Source organism: Zea mays, chromosome 6 (assembly GCF_902167145.1).
Source record: "Zea mays cultivar B73 chromosome 6, Zm-B73-REFERENCE-NAM-5.0, whole genome shotgun sequence".
In the NCBI taxonomy this organism is placed as follows: Eukaryota; Viridiplantae; Streptophyta; class Magnoliopsida; order Poales; family Poaceae; genus Zea; species Zea mays.
The window spans coordinates 85639536-85664370 of record NC_050101.1 but is presented as its reverse complement, the minus strand read 5'-3'; the positions used below and the strand labels follow the sequence as shown (position 1 = coordinate 85664370).

Genomic DNA, 24835 nt, shown 5'->3' with positions numbered 1-24835 from the left:
TGTGGTAGCCGGAGAGTTCGGCTGCCCACTTGGCAATCCTCACTGATGCCTCCGGGTTTCTGAATAGTTCGCCGAGCCCTCTGTCAGAGGTGACTCGGACCTTGAATGCTTCAAAGTAATGGCGCAGTTTGCGCGAGGACATGACAACTGCGTAGGCGATCTTCTCCAGCTCTGTCATGTTGCATTTGGACGGTGTCAGGACTTCGGAGACATAGTAAACAGGGCACTGTCTGACTGCGCCTTCGACTGACTGCTCCTGCACTAGTGCCGCGCTGACAGCGTGCGGCGAAGCCGCGACATAGAGCAATAGGGGGAGCGAGGAGTCGGGGCTGGTGAGGATGGCCAGCTCCGACAGGTACTGTTTGAGTGAGGCGAAGGCCGCTGCTTGCTCCGGTCCCCAGGCGAAGTCTTTCGCGCCGCGGAGTGTTTTGAGGAAGGGGAGACTTCGCTTGGCGGACCTGGAGATGAATCTGTTGAGAGCGGCCAGTCTGCCTGTCAGACGCTGGACGTCCCTGACGGACTGCGGAGGCGACATGTCGACGATGGCCTGGATCTTGGTTGGGTTGGCCTCGATGCCGCGGTGTGACACCAGGTAACCCAATATCTTGCCCTGGCGAACACCGAAGACGCACTTTTCCGGGTTCAGGCGGAGTCGTGCATCTCGCATGTTCGCGAATGTCTCGGCGAGGACGGCGAATGTCACAAAGACCGGGTCTCTTTCAACCCTTTCCCTCTCTCAAACGGTCACTTAGACCGAGTGAGCTTCTCTTCTCAATCAATTGGGACACTTAGTCCCCACAAGGACCACCACACAATTGATGTCTCTTGCTTTGGTTACAAAGATCTTAGGAACAAGAAATGGGAAGAAGAAAAGCGATCCAAGCGCAAGAGCTCAAAAGAACACGACAAAACTCTCTCTTCTAGTCACTATTGCTTTGAGTGGAATTGGGACTTGGAGAGATTTTGATTCACTCTAATTGTGTCTTGTATTGAATGCACTAGCTCTTGTATTGAATGTGTTGGCAGAAAACTTGGATGCCTTTAAGTGTGGTGGTTGGGGGGTATTTATAGCCCCAACCACCAAAGTGGCCGTTGGGGAAGGCTGCTGTCGAAGGGCGCACCGGACAGTTCGGTGCGCCAGCCACGTCACCCAACCGTTAGGGTTCGACCGTTGGAGCTCTGACATGTTGGGCCACCGGACAGTCTGGTGGTGCACCAGACAGTCACTGTTCACTGTCCGGTGCGCCTTCTGCGCCTGCTCTGACTCCGCGCGCACAGTCACGCACTGTTCACTGTTGCTTTTGCAGACGACCGTTGGCGCTGTTAGCCGTTGCTCCGCTGGCGCACCGGACAATCCGGTGCTACCCCGGACAGTCCGGTGAATTATAGCGGAGAGGCAATCCCAGAAACCCAAAGGTGGCAAGTTCGGAGTTGATCTCCCTGGTGCACCGGACACTGTCTGGTGGCACACCGGACAGTCCGGTACGCCAGACCAGGACAGCCTTCGGTTGCTTTGCTCCTTTCTTTTTGAACCCTTTCTTTGAACTTTGTATTGGTTTATTGTGAACATTTGGCACCTGTAGAACTTATGATCTAGAGCAAACTAGTTAGTCCAATTATTTGTGTTGGGCAATTCAACCACCAAAATCATTTAGGAAAAGGTTTGAGCCTATTTCCCTTTCAGGCCAGATTTCACAAAATACAAGGGAGAGGTTTTAATATTTATTTTTTGGAAGAAGCTTGATAAGAAAGGTTGGTTTATGTTACTTTTGCCATTTTTTGTTTATCTATGATATATTTAGTTCTTAGGAATTGCTGGTTTATGTTTCTTTTGCCAATTTGTGTTCTTGTGTGTTTATGTTACTTTTTTACAGGTGATGTGGAGAGAACCTCCTGAATATATAACTTATCAATGTTAGATCCATCATACATATTCGAGGTCTATAGGTTCATTGATGTCACTATGAACCTTGCTTGGAGAACAAAGACAAAACACACATATTGTCCATGTATGGACTGCAAAAATGCTATTGTATTTAATGACAGAGAACAAATCGTATCTCATCTGGTATATCGAGGATTTATGAAGGATTACATAATTTGGACTAAGCATGGACAGGGCAGCTCTTCGCCTTATACAGTTGTAAACCCTGAGAACATCGATGACAAATTTCAGTTCGTTCACAAGACACAACAACCTCTTCCATAGAGTGAACATGTAGTGCCATACTGATCATGGTTACGCTGGAGGAAATGAACGTGATATAACCCATGTTCTGCCAAGTATTATGGATGAGGAAGATACAGAGTTGTTAGAGGCAATATTGCGTCGTCATACAGATCCATCGATGTTCTTTATGAAAGGTATGTAGTCCCTGATGAAGGCAGCAGAAGAGCCTTTGTACGACGAGTCTAAAGGTTGAGTTCACGATGCTTCGATCTGTGCTAAAGCAGTTGATGTTAAAAGCTAGATATGATCTGTCTAGATGTGGTCAGTCTGATGTTAAGCAAACAGGTGGAATTCTATTTCCACTGGCGTTTCCAAAACAACCGCCAGTAGTATCACTGATGGCACTGAAAAACAACAGTACAAATAGCTCTAGAACCACTGCTATAGAGCTTCTGTATACTATAGTGAGAGCTACACGCCCACCATACCGGTAGACGTACATTCAAGTTCAAAGCACGCTTGCACGATAAAAAACGGAGACCCTTATGACAATAATGTGTATATATATTATGGAGAGAATCATGCATGAAATGTATACCAACAACCCTGCTGGTTTGTCCACACAAAAGCTATAGCTCTTAATTTATTATTATATTCTCCACTGAGGACTTGTAATATTATTACACCAAGCACGTACGCACAAAGATAGCGCCTTAATTAACCAGCATGCATATGTATACGTACACATTCATATTTACGCATATGTACGTATACATATGTGTATGTGCACAATAATTAATACGTTACCGTACCTTGGCACGCACTGCACACACACATGCCTGCATGGTATATGTATTGCTAAAGCCACGGCTCGTCGCCCTGCTAGCCGGCCGGCCGCTCATTATTGTATACACACACTGCACGTCGTCGCCAAGCAAGTATATAGCGCATGCTGCCTGCTCAGTACCACCGGCCGGTATAGCAAGCTAGCAGCAGCCACCTGCGCGTGTACGGCGACATGTACAGTACCGGTATATATGCATATTTATATATGTATATATACGCGTGTATTTCTAGTTCGTAATTGTTGAGTAGTTGACGATCGATGCATGCACCATCGTCCGTCTACATGTATGGAGACGATGGAGTGAGTAGTGTGCATGGTATGTAACCATGCATCCGATCACGAGTACATCCTCCTGCCCCCAGAGCCGGCCTCACGCTGGCAGTTGAAGTAGACGGCGGCGACGGGCGGGCCCAGGTTGTAGAGCTCGGCGAAGTCCCTGGTGTTGAAGTTCTGGCGCCAGCCCGGGGCGTACACCGTCTGCCGCCCCAGCTGCTGGAACAGCACCAGCACGAAGCGGTGGATCCCCATGGTCGGCCGAGGGCTCTCGTAGCAGATCACCTCTTGCCCTGCAGCACGGGTGCCACACACCAGTAGTAGTTTATTTTTTTTGTATCATCATCATCATCATCACATACAGATAATTAATACAGCACCATGCATGCATATCTATAATTCCTACGCCTGATTTTTTTATTTCTTGTTATTTTGTCATTATGGTGTTATTAACTTGGCTATCAAGAACATAAATTATCATATATATATATCTATAGTAGCTTGTATCTTAATTAATTATCATATATATATATAGAATTCTTTTGTACGTCTCCATTTAACCGGCCGGTGGCCGATCGACAAGTGTGACGCCGTATATATGCGTTTGATCTGCATGCACAATATATATAGGAAATCCGGCCACGTACGTGTAGTAAAAAGTTTGTCTGGACACAGTTGTATAGACAGACAGACAGACAGACAGACAGACAGAAAACAAACAGACAGTTTATGACCGGACGGAGTGACAGATTTATACCAAATGCTGCCCCAGTAGTTCCCGGAATATCCGTCACCAGCCTGCATGAAAGAAGACGGTAGATCAGAGATGACATGACCAACCAACCAACTATATATGACGTTGTTGAGTTTTTATTTCAAAAATTTGGACCACTCGTCTAATTAAAAATACTTATTCGAAAATGTAAAAATTTTAAATGATTATCTTAACGGGACGTTTGTATCCATTCATTTTAAAGAAATTGAAAAGTAACCTATTTAGCTTGAAATTTAATATCCATCGTTTTCTAAAGTTTAGATATAAACCTATCTCAAATTCATTTGGTGAAGGATGAGAAATGATTTTATGTATTAGTAGAATTTGTTTCTACACTACAAATTATAGGACGCTCTTCGGCTCACTCCTCTATATTAAAAATGTAGCACATAAATATCTCTGACATCTTGCTAATAATAGTATACAAATATATTTTGCATAAAACCAAATTACTATTATTAGAATGAAATTCAATTCCAAGGAACCAAACGGTGCATAAGTGATAAAGCAAATCACAACAAAACAAATAATAATTCATGATTTATTTTAAATAAAACAAGTGGTCAAAATTTTTGAAGAAAAAAGATCAACCGTGGTGTCATATATTTAAGAACGGAGGGAGGGAGTATGAGATTTTACTTGTAACATATAACATATGTATGTATACATATATAGATAGTGAAGGGATCGATCGAGTGTGTGCAGGACGAGTACGTATAAATATTTTACCAGTGTAGGTACTCCCTAAGGTTCGGGTCGCTTGGGCTCGGAGCATCCGGGTCCACCATCACCTGAAGAACGAAGCATGCATGGCATCACGTACGATCATAAGCTAGCTAGCTAGCTAGGTAGCTAGCCAATGAAGAGAAGTAAAACGACGTGTATATATATATACGTACGAGGGTGTAGAAGGTCCTCATGTCAGGTCCCCCGACCTCGACCCTGGGCTGGTGCACCACCATGGACGGCTTGAGCTCGCAGCCGTTGGACACGGTCCTGGCCCCGTAGCTGACCCTGAGGTTGGTGGTCCGGACGAAGGGGTCCAGCACGTCGCCGACCACCCTACCAACCACCAGCGGCTCCCTGTCCCTGCCGGCCATGTCGATCTATCCGACGACCCTAGCTCTAGCTAGCTAGCTGCCTAGCTTGTGTGTGCTTGACCGCTGCAATCAACAACGGCCGGTACGTGACCAAGAAGGCTACTAGCTTGGTAGCTTAGCTTCGGTCGAGCTTGATAGCTAAGTCGTTTGGCCAAGGTACTACCTGCTGCTGGCTAGCTAGCTGATGATCGATGGCCAGTTTATATAGTGGCCGGTGGCCGGTACGTCAAGCTCACCAGGAGTATATATGATGCATGGTACCGTCACCAACTTGCTGCTGCATGCTATTGGCTGATATGAGTTAAGGTTTACTACTGTGTGTGGCTAGCTGCTGGCTATGTCGTTGTGCTGTTCCTAATAGTTTTTGTTGCTGCTGCTGCTGTCTGAGTCTGCTAGTAGCACATGCATGTCCCCCATAGAATCTCCAGTCATTTTCTCTATCTCCAATTCTTCTTGTGTGGACCTGATGACACTAGCTATGCACACTCGGTATATGCAGAACTAGTATGCTGGATGCGCGCGGGGCCGGGGCATCCGCATCGCGCGCGCGCTTTTGACCCTCGCGCGCGGCCCAAAAGCAGTGGCTACCATAGCAGCTAGAAGCTAGCTAGCTTCTCCTCAGCTAGCTCCTGCAGACCGCACGTACGTACACGTCTATCTGTCCATCTCAATCTGAATCTTAAGCGCGCAGCTGCTGCATGCTAGCTTCTCGACGATCAGTTCCGTAGCGCTAGCTCCAACTAATCTGTCGAGAGTATGTCTGCCAACCAGGCGCAAGTTTCATGGTCACCTTTTTTAGTGTTTTTTTCACAGTGATTTGCCCGGGCAGCATATGTATGTGTAGGGTGTTTCTTGTGCATATACTGCTACAATAATGTCCGCCTGCTGGTATTATTCTTCATTGCTGCTATCTGCTGGTGCTGTGCTGGGGTCACCCTATCCGATTTCCGATCCATCTGCCGCATAAACTAAAGCTAGCTTCGCCGCCCTTTTGTTTAAAGTAGCCAGGAAAATTTTTAGGAGAGGCTGAACTATGATCAACAGAGACATAATTTCACTAAACCGCTCACAACATACAAATATCATAGTTTAAAAATATCATAGTTTAAAGTAGTTATATATATTGAAACATCGATGAACGATGAAAATCATAAAATATATAATAAGAAATGTAGGATGTAATTTTACGGGAAGCTATATGGGGATGGAGGCACTATTGGCTCGGGAGCGATAGGGGGCTCGAGCCCCACCTGCTAGCTAGCTGCTGGTGCTGTGTTGGGGTCACCCTATCCGATTTCCGATCCATCTGCCGGTACACTAACGATGTAGGGACGATGCTCAACGCAGACGGAGCCAAGAAATTTTTTAGGAGAGGCTAAACTATGCTCAACGGAGATATAATCTCACTAAACCGCTCACAACATACAAATACCATAGTTTAAAGTAGTTTCATATTGAAACATCGATGAACGATGAAAATATAAAATATATAATGAGAAATGTAGGATGTAATTTTACGGGAAGCTATATGGGGAGGCACTATTTGCTCGGGAGCGGTAGGGGGCTCGAGCCCCACCTGCCCCCGTGTGTGGTCTGAAAGGATGAAAGATGGCAACGCAAGCATCAACCATGTCAGATCACTTGCCATAAATAAAGGGTATAACTTACACATGACACACACTTGTATTAGGTTAAGATCATAGTACTAATAAGGGTTGGATAAAAAACTCGATAACTCGCTCGGTTCGATTTGTTACGGTCTGTTTGGTTGGAGAGCGAGGTGCGATGGAGCCGCTCAAAATTATGTGTTTGGTTGGGGAACGAATAGAGGGTGGGGTGGAGCCACTCTAAATCGAGAATATTCCCATTAGATTCGGGATGATCTCGCTCTAAAAAATTGGTGGAATCTCATCGTTTCACTTCTCCCTCTCTTTGCTATGGACTCAAATAGAAAATATAATGATTCCACTCCACTCTCATAATCTGGAATGGAGCCACTATATATGCTCTTGAAATCTGGAATTGAACTGCTCTTCTCATGTGGCTCTCCAATCAAATGGACCCTTAATGGTTTGGCTTGATCTTATTTTGTAACGAGTTGAGGTAACATCTTAGCTTGAATCGCTAATGAGCCAGCTCGCGAGCCATCAAACCTAGATTCCAGTAGCCCAAGACCACTATAGTTGGCCCACTGCTCAAATGAATTAGTTGGTCAGCCCACACAACCTAGAAAGAGCAAAGTTGATTAAATAAAGAAACCTTAAAGAGTCAAGACTCACGTGCCTTGGAGGAGTTGGTGCCTTAGGGTCGTCGATCACAAGGTCGTACACCACAATAATCACATATTGTCTCTGTGATGCCTCCCTTTGACTTTCATCTTCGCACTATACTAGAACACTCCCTACCTTGGTGGCTAACCACACCACCAGTCCACTGCCCTTGTAATAGTAGCTACCAAGATCCATCATTCGACGAACATGTCCGTGTGCTCTTTCTTGACTGCGATTACGAGTGGAGTGGGGAGCATTAGATCAATGTGATGGTCGATAGGACACGGGCGATGAGCTCCTCAAACAAGCACACCCACCACCACCGAACAACTATGAATCAAGGATCAATGGAAAAGAAACCATACTCATTAGTCAAGCATGGTGTTTGCCATGGACATGGTCAAGTTCATCGGAACTCCATTGTAGCCTCAAATTGGCCACCACCTGCCTCTCAATTGGCATCCAAATCTCGTTGCCCTATTATGGCCTCCACATCAGCAATAATGGCTTGTGAAAGGAGCATGATACCTAAGAGGGGGTGAATTGAATTTCTCTAAAATGTCTGTCGATAATAATATTGTAATTGCATTCCAAACTTAAACTGAGTGCCTAATGTGTATACAAAAGATTTTGCACCCAAATTCTAACCCTATACTATTATAACAATTATAAGAATGTAAATTATTAAAGTAAATTGCACAAATTTATTTGCGAAAAGTAAAACAAGGGTTTAGAAGACTCCTCAAGATTTTTCGCGAGGTCTTAGAGAGTTAACACTCTCCATTAATCCTTGTTGGATAACCTGCACATGGGTGTCATTCCTCCTTAGTCCGTGCAAGGACCAAGTGCTCTCTACGATGTGGTTTTTTGCTGCTCGGGCATATGGTCAATAGCTCACAATCATATACACATCCCGAGCCGAGTCATCCATAATCTCTCTAGGTGATCACCACACTACAATCACCAGCAAACCATCTAGGTGATCCTGACCACCAAGAGCAATTTTGTCAAATCAGTCTGTTAAGTCCCTCACTATGCAATATGACTCCTTATCCCTGTTGTATAGTCCCACAAAATATCAATTTAATTCATGTGATGATAATCTTTTTAGTCAATCCCATATTAGGAAACCCATTTATTTAAATCTTACAGTAGTTTCCCTAAAAATAATTTTAGGGTGCTACATCCGCCGAGCGAAACCTTCCATTTTCCTGAAAACGCTGCGCGGAGCCAAGGACTTCGCCTAGGGCCTAGAGGAGATTGCAGCCTTTGAGTCCTTAAAACAATATTTATCTGATCTAGTGACACTCACTAGCCCGGACCCCGCACAGAGTAAGGGTCACCACTGACCGAGGTCTAGGAGACCTATTCAGAAATCCTGAAGCATCTGCCAGAATAGTGTAATATCCCACAAAAATGTTGACCAAAAGTTGTTTTTTGGTGCGTGGATGAGGGAAAGGGTTGTGGGCCGTTGGATGCAAAGTCAGAAGTCATCTGAGGCGTCGTTTCTTTCTCCCACAAAACCCTAGGTGGCCACCCCTTTTCCCTTTTTCCCTCTCTTGGCCGCTGTGGGGGACAGATGTCCCCTGGGTCCACTAGAAGGCTAGAAGGCCTCGCGGAAGGCTTTGGGCCCATTACTTCGCAAGGCCATCCCTTCGTGGGCCAGGAGAGGAACCGCTGGTGGAATGGATTGACGCAAGATTGGATAGGCTTGAGCCCAGACGGCTCATTGGGTTTAAGCATTATCCACAGCATTGATCTGATTCTCCCGCGCAGCGCCCTTAGACGTCGGAACTAAATGAGAATAAGTCGGCCAGATTATAGGAAGATAAGTACAGTTGGTTCACTATTACTTAGGTGCACATTGTTATCATACTTGCATGTAATGCCCCATGGTCGAGTATATAAGGCCTAGGGGGCACCCCATCAAAAGATAGGTCATTCATCAGCCAACTACTCCATTCTCTAGCATCCTCCATACTCGAGAATTCCCCTGTAACCCACCACATAAAGATCCACACCAGGAAGTAGGGTGTTACGCCTCTCTAAGCGGCCCGAACCTGTAGAAAATTGTCTATCGTCTCTTGTGCACCTAGCACGAACCATCGAGCTACAGTCAGCAACACCGTCCTACCCAAAAGCACCTCTAGGGGTAACCCCGGGTGCGCGGTCAGGTCCCAAACACCGACAGCTGGCGCACCAGGTAGGGGGTGTGTCGCTGATCCAAGCTAGCTCAATGGCCATCGTTTTCCAACATAAGACTGCCCTCCGACCTAGATCAGTGTTCTGCTTCGGAACCATCTCATCCGTGGCAGACAAAGAAGGAATTCTGCATCGAATAGCGAATCCACCGGAGAAGAAGCCTTCCTCGAAAATCTTCGAAAAAGCTGGAACGGAGCAGGAAAGAACACAACCTCTAGCACCCCGGGCGAAGACTACCTCCTGCAAGCCAGGAGCAGAGAATTCGTTTACCCGGAGAACCCTGTTGTCCACCTCATCCACGAAGAGATGGACATGGATTACAAGGAAAAAAAAGAAGCAAATGGGATAAAGGCCCGTCAAGCTGCTCTTCTGGCACCTTTGCCCTCAAAGGAGAATAGAGAGAAGCTTGTCGTCACGGAACTCCATTCTACCCCGACGTCCTCTTCATCGGGGGAAGAGTGGAATCGTCCCCCATCTCCGACGATGAGCCAACCGTGCCTGGGGAAGAACCTCCTCAGCGAGAAGCTCGCCGACGGAGGAACCAACGCCAGAATGTTCGGCGACATCATGAAGCCGGAGAAGGAGACCCGACATAGCCTGTATCTCGAGATGAGATCTCAGAGGTGGGAGAAACTCCTGATGAACGAGCCTTCAGGGAAAGGAGGAATTCCCGCCGACGTGATCGTCGGCAGGCTCAAGAGCAAGCCGAGTAGGAGGCGAGACAACGCCGAGAGAACCCTCTCTTCGGACGAAACCTGAACCCCGACTTCGCTCGAGCCATGAACACACCGAGCGAGGTCGGTGGAGTGTTGGCTTGGATAGCCGATGGCCTCCCCCGAACTCCAGACGCTAAGGTCTATCGGCGGCTGCTCACTCGGGCAGCTAATCATCTTCTGCCTCTCGCTCATCCTCCGAGCGATCTATGACACACCATCAATAGTCGGCGGGACGCGCGGAGCTCCATCAATGCTTCACGCAAATGACAACATGAGAACGAGATCCGGCACCGAGAAGAGTATGATCGGGATTATGGCATCCCTGCATGAAGTCAGGCCACTAGAGTTGAGTCGGCGACGGCTTCAAATGGTGGCACAACTCGGGGACGGTCGAGATAGCACATCGGCAACTCCCCTCCCCGGGACCGGTACCACGGTCGTCGACATGAGGACACATGTAGAGTATCTGCGCTCACTCCGTGTCTCAGGGCCATTCAATGGCTCCCGAACTTCAAGGTCTCCAATGTCGACAAATATGAGCCCAAACAAGACTTGGGAAGCTGGTTGGCCGTCTATACCACTGCAGCCCGGGCCACTGGGGCAACCGAAGATGTGATGACTGCGTACTTTCCCATCAACCTCGGGCAAGATGCACTGTAATGGCTACGACACCTACCCCGACACTACATTAACGATTGGAGCGACTTCAGTCGGCATTTTATCGCCAACTTCCAATCCCTCTCCGACAAGCCGGCGCAGCCATGTGACCTCAAATGCATCTAGCGCCGAGGAGATGAGACTCTTCGGTCGTACCTCAAAAGGTTTCAGACCATGAGAAATCGTATTCCTGAGGTCGCTGAAGTAGCAGTGATCGAGGATTTCTACCGGGGATCTAATGACTCGGCCTTCGTCCGAGCCATACTACAAAAGGCGCCGACCACTTCCGAGCAGCTGTTCAGGAAGGCGGACCTCTACATCACCACCGACGAATGGGCCCAGGACCTCATCGGAGGAATGAAGCATGCTCCATCTGCACCACGGCATGACACGAACCAGCAGACCGACAAGCGCTGGGCGAAGAGGCCTCGTGAAGAAGTCCATGCCGCTGGACCACCCTTCTCTCGTGCCCGAGGGGCACCCCGAGGAGGCGAACGAACATTGGACGATATCCTCGACACCCAGTGCCCGTACCACAAAGATATGCGTCACACCCTCCAGAATTGCAGAGACTTCAAGCACTTCGCCGGGAATGGCCGACCCTTCCAACCTCTACCACCTCCCCCACCACGAGGAGGACCTGGAGAACCTCAACAACCTCAGCAGCAGGAAGGGGGAGGAGGCGGAGCATTCCTGCGCGTCGATGGAGAAGTCAACGTCATCTTCGGCGGACACGGGTCGCAAGAGAACAAAAGGCAGCAGAAGCTCAATGATCGACAGATACTGGTGGTGACCACTAGTGCCCCCACCCCCTATCGGTGGTCGGAACACCTGATCACCTTTACTCGGGCAGATCAATGGCTCAACTTCGATCATCTGGGCAAGTACCCACTCCTCGTCGATCCGGTGATCCGAGAGAGCAGGGTGAAGAAGGTGTTGGTGGATGGGGGAAGCAACATCAACATCACCTTCCCCCGGACACTATTAGGCTTGGGAGTTGCACTCATAGAGCTCCACGAGTCAGACACTCCTTTCTTCGGCATTGTGCCGACCGAAGGAGAATACCCGCTTGGACACATCTACATGCCTGTCACCTTTGGAACTCCGGAAAACTACAGAACCGAGTTCCTGAGGTTCGAGGTAGCAAGCCTCAACTGCGGATACAATGCCATCATTGGCAGGCTAGGGTTGGCAAAATTCATGGCCATTCCACACTATTCGTACATGATATTGAAGATGCCGGGACCACAAGGAATCATCACCGCGCGTGCTGACTTCCAAGGCACCGCGAAATGTTTCCAAGTGGCCATTCAGGCGGCCCTCACCACCAAACCACCGATGACTTCCTCCGCGCAGGCGAACTCAAAGCCTGAGGAGGACCTCACAATACCTACGAATGAAGTTCAAGCCATAATCTCTATGCGGCCGACTGAAGAGATGAAGAGAATCAACCTTGGGTTCGCTAATGAATGCAAAACTGTCATCATCAGCTCCAGCCTGGACGACAAATAGGAAGGCACGCTCGTCCGGTTTCTGCAAGATAACCGAGACGTATTCGCATGGCACCCTACGGATATGCCGGGAGTCCCAAGAGAGCTGACCGAGCACAAATTGAAGGTCTATCCCTAGGCAAGGCCAATCCGACAAAAATTACGTTGTTTCACGCCTGACAAGAGAGAGGCTATTCGCGCCGAACTAGCTCGCTTAGTCGCAGCAGGGTTCATTAGAGAAGTACTACATCCTGATTGGCTAGCAAATCCTGTTCTTGTACTCAAAAAGAATAAAGTGGATTGGTGCATGTGCGTCAACTATACAGACTCAACAAACATTGTCCGAAGGATCCCTTCGGACTTCCTAGAATAGATCAGGTGGTAGATTCAACCGCCGGATGTTCTATGTTGTCCTTCCTAGACTGCTACTCTGGATACCATCAGATCAGCCTAGCAAAAGAAGATAAGGAAAAAACTGCATTCATTACCCCGTTTGGAGCTTTCTGCTATACCTCCATGCCGTTTGTCCTCAAGAACGCTGGAGCGACTTACCAGAGAGCTATTCAAACATGCTTAGCCGATCACTGGGGCAAGCAGGTAGAAGCTTATGTTGATGATGTTGTGATTAAAAAAGAAAACTCAGAAAACTTCATTAAAGATTTGCAGCTGGTCTTCAACAGCCTGAGGCGATACCGGTGGAAGCTCAATCCAGAAAAATGTGTTTTTGGAGTACCAGCAGGGAAGTTGCTCGGATTCATTGTCAGCCACCGAGGAATTGAAGCTAACCCGGAAAAAATCGAGGCTATCATGAGAATGGAAGCACCACGATCACAGAAGAAAGTGCAAAGGCTTACTGGATGCATGGCAGCCTTGACCAGGTTCATATCAAGGTTAGGAGAAAAAGGCTTACCATTCTACAAATTGCTCAAGAAGGTGGACAAGTTCCAGTGGACCACAGAAGCACAGGAAGCTCTCGATGCACTGAAGAAGTTCTTGACCACGCCACCAGTGCTAAAGCCGCCATGCCAAGCCATGCCAGATCAGCCAGCAGAAGATCTGCTGTTATACATCTCCTGCATGACTCACATGGTAAGCACCGCGTTAGTAGTCGAGCGAGCAGAGGAAGGGCACACATATCCAGTACATCATCTGGTCTACTTCATCAGCGAGGTCCTAGGACCCTCTAAAAAGAAATATCCCCAAGTTCAAAAACTATTGTACGCAGTACTTCTAACTGCTCGCAAACTCCGTCACTACTTTGATGACCACAAAGTCATAGTAGTCACCGGATTTCCAATAGGGGATATTCTTCACAACAAAGAAACCATCGGAAGAATAGCCAAGTGGGCCTGCGAGCTGGGATCTCATGACATCGAGTTTCGGCCTCGCACAACAGTAAAGACTCAAGCACTAGTCGACTTCGTATCAGAATGGACCGAGCAACAAGTACCTGACAACCCAGAAGCTACAGAAGTATGGCGAATGTATTTCGATGGCTCACTAAAACTGCAGGGAGCAGGCACAGGAATCCTCTTCATTGCCCCTGGAGGTGAACAACTCAAGTATGCTCTTCAGTTATCATTACCAGCATCAAATAATGCAGCGGAATATGAGGCTCTGATCCATGGGTTGAACATTGCCATATCACTGGGCATTAAGAGGTTGATGGTATATGGGGATTCACTGGTGGTCATAAGTCAGATAAATAAAGACTGGGATTGCTCGACAGATTCTATGGGCAAGTACTATACAGTCGTCCGAAAATTAGAATACAAATTTGAAGGGCTGGAATTCCATCACGTGGAAAGAGATCGCAACGCAGCAGCATACGCGTTGTCGAAGCTAGGATCCAGTCAAGCCCAGGCCTCACCCAGAGTTTTCATCCAGGAAGTGTCACGCCCAAGCATTCCCTCAGATTAGGCGGAAGAGTGCAACACTTTGAGCCAGCCAGAGTCAGACTCTAATGATTGGAGAGAGCCTATCATCATGTATATAAAGAATGAGGAAGAACCGGATGATAAGGCTGCAGCAAAACACATCGCAAGGCAGTCGGCCCACTACACCCTCATAGGGGGTGCACTGTATAGAAGGGGTGCAACAGGAGTCCTCATGAAGTGCATTTCCTCGGTTACTGGGAGACAGCTATTAGATGAGACTCACACCGGACAGTGTGGAATACACATAGCATCCAGAACTCTGGTTGGGAAAGTCTTCAGGTCTGGTTTCTATTGGCCAACAGCAAAGAGTGATGCAGCTGAGTTAGTTCAAAGATGTGAAGCTTGCCAATTCTTGTCAAAGCAACAACATTTGCTAGCACAGCAGCTACAGACCATACCTATAACATGGCCATTTGTGTGCTGGGGATTGGACATGATTGGACCCTTCAAGAAAGCTCAGGGAGGCTATACTCACGTGCTGGTCGCCATCGATAAATTCACCAAATGGATAGAGTACAAGCCCATTGCTTCTCTAACCTCATCCAAGGCAGTGGAATTCATACAAGACATAATATTCAGGTTTGGGATACCGAATAGCATCATAACCGACCTGGGATCCAACTTCACTAGCTCTGAATTCTTTGATTTTTGCGAACAAAGGAGCATCCAGATTAAATATGCATCAGTAGCACACCCAAGAGCTAATGGTCAGGTGGAGAGGGCTAATGGGATGATACTAGAAGCACTCAGGAAGAAAGTTTTCGGCAAGAATGAAAAGTTCACAGGAAAGTGGATCAGAGAGTTACCTTATGTGGTTTGGAGCCTAAGAATTCAACCCAGCCGAGCTCTGCATAGAAACACCCCTTCTTCATGGTCTACGGTTTGGAGGTAGTGCTACCTACTGATCTCAGGTTTGGGGCACCGAGGCTAGTCTTCGAAAGCATAGCTGAAGCAGAAGCCACTAGGCTAGAGGATATTGATGTGCTGGAGGAAGAGCGATTGAACACAGTAATTCAGTCAGCCAGATACCAGCAGACCTTGAGACGCTATCATGATAAGGCCATACGACATCGATCCTTTGTAGTGGGAGATTTAGTCCTTCGCCGAATTCTAACGGGAGAAGGACGACACAAATTGTCACCAGTATGGGAAGGGCCATTCATGGTATCGGAGGTCACTCGGCCAGGATCAGACCGGCTTACTCAAATGGATGGCACGGAAGTGGGAAATTCATGGAATATAGAGCATCTCAGGAAGTTTTACCCTTAGCAAGACTTCAAAAGCTATCGGAGCGACGCTGTACTCTGTAATTGGAAAATACGTCATCAATAGAAGATCTCATTCTCAAAGGCATTCAAACTGTCTGTTATCAATTGACTTCGATTTGGTTAGACTTGAAATCAACACACTTACTCGACTCAGGGTGACCACTATACCCTACTAACGGAGCAATCGACTTAAGTCGACGATGACTTAAGACGGTGCAACATGCTCACGCTCACTCGACTTAGGGTGACCACTATACCCTACTAACGGAGCAATCGGCTTAAGTCGGCGACGACTTAAGACGGTGCAACATGCTCACGCTCACTCGACTTAGGGTGACCACTATACCCTACTAACAGAGCAATCGGCATAAGTCAGCGACGAGTTAAGACAATGCAACATGCTCACACTTACTCGACTTAGGGTGACCACTATACCCTACTAACGGAGCAATTGGCTTAAGTCGATGAGGACTTAAGACGGTGCAACATACTCACGCTTACTAGACTTAGGGTGACCACTATACCCTACTATCAGAGCCATCAGATTAATTCGGCGACGACCTAATACGATGCGACATGCTCACACCTACTCATCTTAGGGCGACCACTATGCCTTACCAGTCAAGCGATTGACATAAGTCAAGAAAAAACTCCAAAACCAGCACGCCGCATTTACCTCCGCAATCGTTCAGGATGATTGTTACATCCTGACAACAGAAACAAAATGTTATAGTTGTCACAAATACATTCAGTATCTTCTAAAACGTCATTACGGCGAAACGTCTCTACTTGGCAATGTCTTTCGTAGGGGCAATCGAGGAAGAAGGGCGACTCGAGGCATCAGGCGCAGCCTTGACGTCGACAACAATGTCATCAGGAACAATTACACCGGGCCTTCTCATCAAGATCCGCCCCGCGCGAATGGCTTTGTCCATAGCCTTGTTGTGTTGAGCCTTCAGAATGACACAGTTGTCCTCTAAAACTTTGGTAGCCAGTCAAGCGGCCTCTAGCTCCTGGGCGACTAACTTCTTGCAGGAACGCAGATCCTTGATGATGGAATCCTTACTTGACACTAACTGTCTAAGCCGCAGGACCTCATCTTGGGACACTTGCAGCTCACGACGATGATGATCCAGATCTGACATAGTAAAGCGATGGCTCCTCTCTAAGATGGTTAAAGAATTGTTGGCATCACGATACAACCTATCCAGATTGTCACGAGAAGCTGCTAGTGCTCATTTCTCCTCCTACAAACAAGAATCAACTTTCAAGCATCCAGTAAATAGTAAGCACGGCAGAGCCAATTAAGGAAGTTTACCTCATGAGCTGCCCTTTCGGAGTTAAGCTGAGCACTGAGAGAAAAATTCAAAGAATGTGCATCGTCCAGAGAAGCAGAAACCCGAGCCAGGTCGATCTGACCTTGAGAATACTTCTCTTCAAGATCAGAGTACTGTCGGGTTGAGTCGGCTTGATGTTGAAGATGCTTTTCCTCAAGCTTAGAGCACCATGCCTTTGGTCGCCAAAGCATTAGCAATTTCTCTGCCCCCGTCAACGACGACGCAAAAGTGCGCCCACGGATCCGGCGAGGACACAGCGCCACTCTTCGCTGAAGCCCCTTTGTCAGCGGACAGCCTCGCTAGCGCCACAACCAACTGCCCAATTTTAGTCCCTATACCCGACATATATCACCATACAAAATCCAAACACCAACACCCTACTTACTAGTAGGCGGTAGCCCCATCTAGGCATCAAACATAGTGACACCCCCACCAAGTAGTCGTCCACGGACAACTCCTGGTCAGTCCCTCCAGTTTCCGAAACCACCGCCTCAACAGCGCGTGGTGGCGAAGACAACCTCTCGGCGGCAGCTAGCACCGGTGGAGGGGGCATCGCAGCAGTCGGGACAGACCCCTTCGTGGTGGACTTCGTGTCACGTCGTGGATCCACTAGCCGAAGCGGGGCCTTCCACTTATTCCGCAGGGACTCCTGACGGTCCTTGTCCATCACTATTGACACAACAACACCAATGTTTCATCCGTAAGGAAAAATTTAAAACTCATGAGCCATACAAGGCATAAAGTAGTCGACGTCGGTGACCCGGGGAACAGGGTCTTTTCTATGGCACTGACCCCCGATCACCTTCAGCATTTGCGAAGATGTTTCCCGGAGATCAGGCGAAGTCATAACCTCCCAAGGCCCAGCGCTTGTCTCCGCCAATTCCTCAACGAAACACCTAGAGGCCCTCGGCCTCGCCATTATCCTCTCCGTACCTTTCGCCTCCATTTTCCTCTTCCGAGTCGTCGCAATCACATCCTTCCCTTTCGAGGTGCCTTCTTCTGACCTGATCTTCATATTGGTTCCCTTGGTCATCTCCAGCATTAGCAGAACCCCCTCCGTGTAAGGACTGTACTGCAAGCCATTCAGCTCAAAAACCCAGTTCAACCTGACATTAGAACCACGTATATCCCAACTCATTACTAACTCTGTCTTTGGCGAATATTTACCAACAATTTTAATAGCCTCTGACTCAACTTTCCTAACGAAGATAGCTGCATCCCGCCGTCGCAGCTCAACGGTGAAGGCAGGGCTCTGCACCATCCGGTCACCCAAGAAGGGCATTGGGCAAAGCTTGACTTCGCCCAGATATCATCCATGAGCCAGTGGCCACACGTGCAGGCAACAAACTCTTCAACCAAATCTCGACCTCTGCTCATCTTGGTTGTGTGCCGAAGGGTCTCTTCACCCTTATCTGCTTTCTTCACTTTATATTGTGGAAATGCCACATAACGGTGTGAGCACATGATAGATGGGGGCAGCCCGGGCACCTCGTCGATGTCATCTGGTACCACATAAAACCAGAAATCTCACCAATTACCCCATTTGTTCTTAGCGGACGACACAATCTGTAACACCCTGAATTTAGGGGTATAAAATTTCTTTCTAATTATCAATCAAATTCAGGTGTTACTCTTCTGTCTCTCTAGTTTCACTCTCTCCTTTTCTTTTTGTAGAATTAGTTTAATTAGGGAGGGATTATTTATTTTATTTTGTCCAAACCATATGAGTCATGAAATGTTGCATCATGTTGAGCTCAAATATTTTTTGAATTGATGCACATGTTTGATTTGGTTTGAATTTGAAACTTGATTTGAATTTGAATTGAAAACCCTAGAGAAAATAAATAGAAAAGCAATTAGAAATTCCCTAGAAAATAGAAAAGCCAATTCATCCCAAGTCGGCCCATTAGGCCCAACTCCGCGCCCGCGTGCCCCCGGTGCCTGACAGGCGGGTCCCGCCTGTCGGCGCCAACCCGCGCGCCCTTTTTCTCTCTCTGTCTTTCGCTGCTCTTTCGCCCTCTCTCTCGCCCTGCGCACGTGACCAGCCAAGCTCCGCCACCGCTCACCAGGGACCGCCACCGTTCCGCGACCATTGTTGCGCCCGCATCGCGTCTGTTCCCTCGGTAAGCTCCGTTGCATCACCCGCAGCTCGGGACGCCCTTTGAATCGCCCTTTTCTCCTCTGGTGTGCCCAGTCCGCGCTCACCGGAGCACTTCTTGTGCAGCCGGAGAGCCGCCGTCGTCGACCCGCATCCTCGCCGTGCCCCAGCTTCCGTTTGTGCGTTCCTGGGACTCCCCTCAAGGTAACAGTTCTAGCCCCGACCTTATTTTCCCCTATCTCACATTTACCCTCCCGCGATTGCTCATCGGAGTATCCTCCGGCTTGCCCAGAACTCCCCTTCGCCGTTTGGCCGCCTCACCCCCATTCACACAAAACCGACCCGCCATAAAGTTCGCACGACCCTCCCCAACCTCTCCAGCTACCCGACTGAACCCTCGCGCCCTAGGAGACCCAGTCTGCCTCGCCTCCTGCGATGGCGCCGCCGTGCCCGTGGGGATCACCGCCCCTGGCTTCTCGGCAGAGACAAAACCCCCTGGTGTGCATCCAGTCCGCCCAACTCCAATCGGACGGTCCGATTTTAATTAGGCCAGATCTAATCCCGACCTCCCGATCTGGATCTGACCGTTCTCCACTCTCTCCCTCACCCGCACCCTGCGACTGGGACCGACCGGTCAGAACGCCTCGCCCAGGCGCTGATGCCCCTGGCTTGCTGGTCAGTCACGTCCCACATTTGTGCGCGCGCGTTCGTTTGGTCAGATCTAATCCTGGCCGTTGCTCGCTGATCCGATGGCCGAGAACACCCCGTACCTCTTCGCGTGTAATTTTAGCTAAAGAGACCTTGAGTTTTCGGGTAATAGAACCCATCATCCTTAAACTTTATGTGCAGGACCTGTTTTGTTTTAAACACCCCCTATACTTTTAAATAATTACAGGATTAGACCTATTTTCATGTTTCAAACTTCAAAACTTGTTTATTTCATATCTTTTTCATATGAACTCCAAATTTAGTGATTCAAATTGCAAAATGTTCATAGGAATATTCTCTGTTCAAATAAATTATGTCCATACACAGTCTGTACACCTTAGTTTTATACCTAGACTATAGGTTAGTGTATGTGTTAATTCATTTGTTTATTAAATAAATAAAAAGGAGAACCCGAGTTGCAAATGAATATTTAATGTTGTGAGATTAATAATGTGCCATGTAAGAATTGATACCTAGTATAATTGTGTGTCTCACTAAAGTTAGTAGAACTAAACAATGTAATCCATAATGTCTAGGGAACCACTGATTTCTAATTATGTTAAACCCTAGCATTTAAGTCTACCCTACATATTCTAGGTGTTTTTATGAACTTGTGTTTAGTTGATTGTACATGTTTGATGTGCTGTTCATTTGTACTTTCCAAATGTATTGAATGTATGATCGCTTTATTTAGACAACGAGTAGCTCGTGGTTCCTGAGGGTGTTGCCGAAGTTCTTCCTGAGCAACAACCTGGTGAAGGCAAGTGTCCTCAGACCTATCATGTCCTATTTACTTTATAATTCTCTGTCCCGCATTACATTATTGAAACTTAAGGATTGACTAGTCTGTATTTACCTTATCCTTGTTCACCTTTTGGGTTATCACGGTTAGCTTTATGCTATTGCTTTACTTTAATCAATGAAGATGATGTGAATATTATGATATGATGATGTTATCCCGATGATGCTCTTGTGATACTTTAGGGGACTCAGGTTGTTTTCTGAGTACCTCTCCGTAAGGACCTGTTTGGGGAGTGACAACTCGGGATAACAGTGCAACCATGAGGGTGGAATGGGACGCCCTTAGGTGATTAATTAGAGGAACTAGAGGAGTAGTTGGCTTCGCCGTAGGGCCATCAATGGGGTCCAGGCACAGTACTTGCTCTGCCGAGGCTGGTTGCAGAGGTTCTCGATTTGGTTTTGTCAGTCACCCTTCCTTTGGGGAGATGTACTGTGTTTATCAAACTGGAGAAACCTAACGGGCGGCTATGACCTCAGGGAAATCTTTGTAAAGGCTACGTAGTGAGACCATGCTAGGTCACCTTGGTAGTGATCAATGGGGACGCTAGAACCCCGGGCAGAATGGGAATCACGACTTGTGGGTAAAGTGTGCGACCTCTGTAGAGTGTTTGAAACTGGTATATCAGCCATGATCATGGTTAAGAGCGGCCTTGGGATCCTCTTTGATTAGAAGAACTTTGGTTACTTTTATGATGATGGTTAATAATGATGGTTATAATTTTGATCTCTGGTATTTCCTCTTGGAGGAAGTGCTTTTAGGTAATAACTGGGTTTATTACTAAAATTTGGCTCTACTTATAGTAATAAAAACTTGACCAACTAAAAGCAACTACTTAACCTTAACTCTACATACAGCTAGTCCACTTTAGCCAAACAAGATATTTGCTGAGTACGTTGATGTGTACTCACCCTTGCTTTACAAACCACCCACCCTAGGTTGTCCCCACTGTACTCAGTGTTTAGGAGGAGATGCTGGCAACAAGGAGGACTTTGAGGAGTTTCAGGACTACGATGAGTTATAGTTTATCTTAGTGGCAAACCCCCAGTCAGCTGCCTGTGTAGGCTTATCTACTACGTTACGTATTTCCACACTTTGATATTAATGTTAAAGACTATGGCTATGTATTAGACTGTGGATGTCTTGGACATCTTGATGTAAATAAAGTACCTTTCCGCTACTTACTTTGAGCATTGTGTCATGATGTCCAATTATGTAATCGCTGTGTACGTGAGTTCTGATCCTGGCACGTACATGGTTCGCATTCGGTTTGCCTTCTAAAAACCTGGTGTGACATAAGTGGTATCAAAGGCTTGCTGACTGTAGGACCGCTAACCTAGACTAGAATGGTCGCCCTAAGGACTATAGACCTCTACCCTTACCTTGACCTTAGTGTCCTTTCAAAAGTTGGTCATCTTGACCAATTCTATGTTATCTACTTATCTCATAAAAATTTTGTCTCACTTTTCTTTCTGTTTACTTTCTGGTCTTATAGTTATACTCTCACTCTTGTGCTTACGATATCTTTTGTAGATGGCTCGTATTAGATGCACGGTACGTAAGTCAGTGATCCCCTTTTTGCCTTCTCGCCTGGCAGAGCGTCCACTGCGTCGCACGGTGCCAGGTCAGTCCAGCCACCTGAGAGACTACATCGTCGCCTGCACGAGGAGCAGGAGCGTCGACGCCAGGAGCAGGAGCAGCAGGACTCTTCCCCCTCGCCTCAGCAGGAGGTGGAGTCTAGGAGGCTGCCTTCCCCTGCACCTCAGCAAGAGATGCCCCCTGCACCACCACAAGGCATCCCGACTACTGGAGGAGACCCTGACGGAGACGGAGATGACGATGACACTGGTGGCAGTTCGAGCCATGACACGGAGCTCTCGGAGGAGCAGGAGCCGGAGGGATGGATCGCTAGACCCATCACTCGCGATGCCGCTCGCGGGTGTCACTTCCACAACGCTCTCGACACCTTGCCGCGTTGGGCCTTCGACCGACACACTTGGTCCATCGTGTACCGTTGTGTAGTCTACCAGCATCGTCACGGGTAATATCCGGACCAGTGGGAGGCTACTTGCTTGGTGCGCCGTCCGGACGATGATCTCCGGGGTGTAGAGGTCTTCTCATAGCACTATTCTATCACTGAGAGGGATACTGCCGAGGTAGCCATGCAAGATGCAGCATGACGTGCACTTTCTCAGTATTGCTCGTTGAGTACTACCCTCGCCGTTCGACCGGCAGTGCTGCAGGTGTGATTGTCTCGCCAGTTGGTGAAGGCAATCCTAGGCTGAATAGCATGGTCAACTTGGCCACCGTGCTCAACACCAAGCTGGACCACGCCCTTGATGAGTTGGGCAAGGTTCGGGCGAAGGTTGTGGAATTGCGTGCTGAGTGCGCAGCACACCACTATCTGGATGGTGGTTCTCCTGCTCCTGTCGAGATTTAGCACCCTTACCGCTCACCGCCCCGTGGTCGCTTCGAGTATGGTACCCCTGACTGCAGGACCCAGATAGATTTGGATCCATAGATCGACGGAGTCGGAGTCTGTAATAATGATTAATTTAGTATCTTAGTCTTAGTCAGTCTTAGTTAGAGTTAGTTTGCTTATCATATGTTTGATGCTTGTTGTGATGAACATGTAATGAAGTTGTCTCTTTGTAATGATTGTCATCAAGGTGTGGTTATCCCCTGCAACTTGGTGTAGTTATTAATAAAGTTAGTTATTTAGTTGGGTAATCCCTTTATTTCCACTTTCCTCTTTATCTGAGAGGCTATCAGTGAAGATGATCATTTGTTCAGTGCTATGAAGATTTCCGTATATCTTTTCTTATGCTGGAAGACTGCAGAGTCAAATCTATGTGTATGTGCTTTCTACAGATGTCTGAGAATAGGCGCAGAGGTGCAAGGCGTGCTCAGCCGGAACAGCAGGCACCCTAGGAGGAGGTAGCTCAGCAGCAGCATTTGCCACCACCACCCCTGATGACAGTTGAGAAGATGTTCATGATGCAAACTTAGGCAGTCCAAGCAATTGGTCAGACCCTAGCAGCAATGCAGCAGGTGCAGCAGCAGCCACCCCCAGCTCAGCCTCAAGTGCAAGTTCAGATGCCACAGGTGCCCAGAGACAAGCGGGCAGAATTCATGAGGGGCCATCCCCCTGTCTTTGCCCACTCTGTTGATCCCATGGACGCTGAAGATTGGTTGCCCACTCTGCTCAGCCGGAACAGCAGGCACCCCAGGAGGAGGTAGCTCAGCAGCAGCATTTGCCACCACCACCCCCGATGACAGTTGAGCAGATGTTCATGATGCAAACTTAGGCAGTCCAAGCAATTGGTCAGACCCTAGAAGCAATGCAACAGGTGCAGCAGCAGCCACCCCTACCTCAGCCTCAAGTGCAAGTTCAGATGCTACAGGTGCCTAGAGACAAGCGGGCAGAATACATGAGGGGCCATTCCCCTGTCTTTGCCCACTCTGCTGCCCAGTGCAACAATCACGAGAAGGTTCTGTATGGTCCCCGTCAGCTAAGGGGAGCATCACAGTCCTGGTGGGAGTCTTACCTTGCCACTCATGCCAACCGTGAAGCCATCACCTGGGAGGAGTTCAGGGATAACTTCCGTCTCTACCATGTGCCAAAAGGACTGATGATAGTAAGGAAGGAGGAGTTTCTGGCATTGAAGTAAGGTCCCCTGTTAGTGAGTATAGGGACAAGTCACTATTTGTGGAGAAGAAGGATGGTACAAAGAGGGTTGCATTGATTATAGAGCTTTGAATGAAGTCATTGTCAAGAACAAGTACCCCCTGCCTCGAATGGAGGACCTATTTAATCAGTTGAGAGGAGCCAATGTGTTCTCAAAGATAGATCTGAGGTCAGGTTACCATCAGCTCAGAATCCGACCTTCAGATATACCGAAGACAACATTCATCACCAAGTATGGACTATATGAGTTCATGGTTATGTTATTCGTTTGACGAATGAGCCAGCTTACTTCATGTACCTGATGAAAAGTGTGTTCATGGACTACATCGACAAGTTCGTAGTGGTGTTCATTGATGATATTCTTGTATATTCCCAGAATGAGCAAGAGCATGAGGAACATTTGAGGAAAGTACTTCAGAGGCTACGAGATTGCCAGTTGTATGCCAAACTTAGCAAGTGCGAGTTCTGGATCAGCGAAGTTCTGTTCTTGTGTCATATTA

General features: G+C 47.7%; 1 protein-coding gene across 1 annotated transcript; it reads right to left on the bottom strand.

Moving 5' to 3' along the window:
* Positions 1–3346: 3346 nt before the first annotated feature.
* LOC100127524 (uncharacterized) lies at positions 3347–5342 on the bottom strand. The gene is given in 4 exon segments (NM_001112781.1): positions 3347–3583; positions 4048–4088; positions 4795–4856; positions 4965–5342. Coding segments are annotated over 4 exon segments (534 nt in total). The 5' UTR covers positions 5166–5342; the 3' UTR covers positions 3347–3353.
* Positions 5343–24835: the final 19493 nt, after the last annotated feature.